The sequence below is a fragment of the Geospiza fortis genome, unplaced genomic scaffold (genome assembly GCF_000277835.1).
Source record: "Geospiza fortis unplaced genomic scaffold, GeoFor_1.0 scaffold26, whole genome shotgun sequence".
NCBI classification, from domain to species: Eukaryota; Metazoa; Chordata; class Aves; order Passeriformes; family Thraupidae; genus Geospiza; species Geospiza fortis.
Window position 1 is genome coordinate 1,935,302 of NW_005054425.1, and position 3,201 is coordinate 1,938,502.

Consider the following 3,201-nt stretch of genomic DNA (forward strand, 5'->3'; position numbering starts at 1 on the left):
CCTGCTCCTGGGGATGGCAGCTCCCTGCTCACTCCTTACCCTCCACCTCCATGTCCTCCCTGCTGGGAGTCCCCTCCAGCTGCCTCCTCCCTCCTGGAGCCTCAGACCGCATGGGGGCAGTGGAGCTGGGCAGGGAGGGTCGGTCTCACCGTGCCCCAGGTGCGGGATGTGCCACCCCAGCGCCACCCACGGGAGCTCCCGGGGTTCCTCTCTGGGAATGATGGATGCATTGGGGGCATCACGATTAGGGCATTCTGAGAGGGGGGTGGTTGACACTGACCTCTCAGATTTTGGCTCTTTCCACCCTTTGGGTCCAGGGTAGGGGAGTGCAGAGGGTTCAGAGACAACCAAAACCCAACCACAGCAGAGGGTGCAGAGCGTGAGATTTTCCATCTGGGATTTAGCATTTTCATGGGAAATCAGCTTCTATCTCAGCACCACCTTGCAGACAGGAGAACCCCCGCCTCCTGGCAGCCCCAGGGTGCCCATGCCCATCCCTCTGTGCCCATACCTGCACCCTGGCCTCGGTCAGGTCCGTGCGCAGTGCCAGCTGCTCCCGGGCGTACACGTCAGGATAATGCGTCTTCTGGAAAACCTTCTCCAGCTCCTCCAGCTGGAACGTGCTGAAGGTCGTCCTGTTCCTCCTCTTCTTGCTCTTGCTCTTGCCCAGGGGCAGGGGGAGCTCAGGGATCCCATAATCCCGGAGGCTGCCCAGGGGTGCTGCCAGCGGGCACCCCAAATCCTCCTGGGCTTTTGGGGGGACCCTGCAGCCAGTGGGAATGGCCTGGAACCCTCCTTTGCAACCCTTCTCACCTGGGGGGGAGAGGCACAGCACCAGGGGGTGTTAACAGTGCCAAGGAAGCCCTGAACTGTGTGCCACAGCCCTGGCATCCCATCCCATCCCATCCCACCCCGTCCCTCATCCCAGGGGATGTTGAGCTATTGCCCCAGGAGAAAGGGCTCAGCACGGACACACAGCAGGGCAAAATTCCATCCCTGAAAAGCTGGCTGGGAAAATCTGTCCCTGGAAAGCTCAAAAATCCATCCCTGAGAAGGGTAAAATCCATCTCTGAGAAGGGCAAAAATCCGTCCCTGAGAAGGGCAAAAATCCATCTCTGAGAAGGGCAAAATCCATCTCTGAGAAGGGCAAAAATCCATCCCCGAGAAGGGCACAATACATCCCTGACAAGGGCAAAAATCCATCCCTGAAAAATGCAAACTCCATCCCCGAGAAGGGCAAAAATCCGTCCCCGAGAAGGGCAAAATCCAACCCTGAGAAGGGCAAAAATCCACCCCTGATAAGGGCAAAAATCTGTCCCCGAGAAGGGCAAAAATCCATCTCTGAGAAGGGCAAAATCCACCCCTGAGAAAGACAAAATCCGTCCCTGAAAAAGGCAAAAATCCACACCTGAGAAGGGCAAAAATTCAACCCTGAGAAGGGCAAAATCCATCCGTCCCTGAGAAGGACAAAATCCGTCCCTGAGAAGGAGCCGTGGGCAGGAAAAGCCTCTGGAGGGTGGGGAAGCCTGGCTGGAGCAGTGGGTGCCCTTCGGGGGTGCTCTGTGCCCCTGAGCCAGCCCTTCCCTGGAGCTGCAGCTCCCAGGAAAACTCTTGGAAAGGAGTAAAAAACACCACCCTGCTTTTTCTGCTGGACAAAACTCCCTTCCCTCACCCTCCTCTGGGACCAGAGCAAGAAATCCGGGTGTCCCCCCCTTCCCTTTAGTGCTGCTGCATTGCTGGGGTGGATGATGGGATGGGATCAAGGAGGAAAATCCGTACCACACGTTTTGGGGCCACCAGGAGGGTCGTTTGTCCCCACATGGGGACACCCAGAGCTGGGCAGCTCCAAAAGACTCCGGGTGCTGTTGGAACCCCGATGGGCTGAGCCAGGGAAAGGAGAAGTGAGCAGGGAATTGGCAGATGGGGAGGGGTGCCTTGGGGACCCCCATGTGCTGAGGGGACACAGAGGTGTCACCTGGGGAGAGGAGAACCAAAAAATGCCGGGTTTGCTCTGATCCCACCCCAATCAGCAGCTGCAGATTTGGGGTTCCTGCAGGTGGGGACCTCAGAGGGCCAGGAGGGGAAATGTCTCCTTTGGGATGGATCCTCCTGCCCACCACATCCCAGCAGAGCAGGGAAATGGTGTCCCCATCCCTGCAGAGCCACCCAGGGCTCCCCAAAGCAGCTCCCAGCACGGCCTTTTCCAGCCTTTCACTTTGGATTTTTGGTTGTTTTCTAATTAAGGCAATTTGGGGGCTATGGAGCTGCCAAGCCCTGATCCAGCTGCTTTGAATTAATGAGGAATTGTAATTTGGGGGGAGGTTTGGGGGGGTGATTGCTCCTGTCCCTCTCAGTACTGACCTGTCTGGTCATGGATAAGGCAAAGGAATGAGGCTGAATTGCCATTTCCTCCCTGCTCTGGCCTCCAACGGGCTCAGCCGCTGGCCTGGAGGGTTTTAATGATTCAAAACCAAATCTCACCGAAGAGCAGACCCAAATATACCCAAAATTAAGGGAAAAGTGACCAAAATAAAATCCTGCTGCATAAAGTATCGAGTTTGGGGGTTTTTCCCCCTCTTTTTTCAAAGGCAACGCGGAGCATTTCCAAGTGACCCACGGGTTTTGCCGTTGGAGACAAATAAATAAATAGCCAGGAAGAAGGAAAAGGCAGGAAGGAGCGGGATACAGGCACGTAGCTAAACAAACACAGCGGCACCGGGGGACAAAGGGAAGATACAGATATTTTTTCTCCCACTCCTTCCTAAACTGACACCCCCCGAAAGATTTGGCGGCGCTGGGGAAGGCGGCAGCTGGGAAACAGCTGTACAATTCCTGGGGTAATGGGGAGGGGAAGGAACTCAAAAGGATCATTAGTGAAGGGATGGGGGCATGGAAAGGACTCCCAGGAACCGGAGGAACCCCCCCTGGGTCGGCAGCATCCCCGCGCCGCGGCTGGAGCAGGTAAACGCTGCAGCGGGGCCCTCCCGGGGCTCCCTGACGGCTTTTCCCGGCAGTTCTCGGGTTTTTTTCTACCTGTTCCCCGAGGCGGCTTTGCCCGGTCCCACCTGGTTCCCATCGCCCCCGCGGCTCTGCCTTTTGCTTCTTCCATTAAAGCAGAAATAGGGGAATAAAATTAAAGCGAAAGTGGGAGCCCGGAGCAGCCCCCGACGGGCCGGGCTGGGAGAGCGCGAAGGAGCGGCG

General features: G+C 56.9%; 1 protein-coding gene across 1 annotated transcript in view; it reads right to left on the reverse strand.

The window, feature by feature from the left end:
* The window catches only part of ALX3 (ALX homeobox 3), a 5,869-nt gene extending 2,793 nt beyond the window's left edge, over positions 1-3,076 (reverse strand). The window contains exons 1-2 of the mRNA XM_031061756.1: positions 3,034-3,076; positions 512-813 (exon numbers count right to left, since the gene is read on the reverse strand). Of these exons, the coding sequence (XP_030917616.1) occupies positions 512-813; positions 3,034-3,076 (345 nt within the window). The remainder of the gene's footprint in view (positions 1-511; positions 814-3,033) is intronic.
* Between the last annotated feature and the right edge of the window lie 125 nt (positions 3,077-3,201).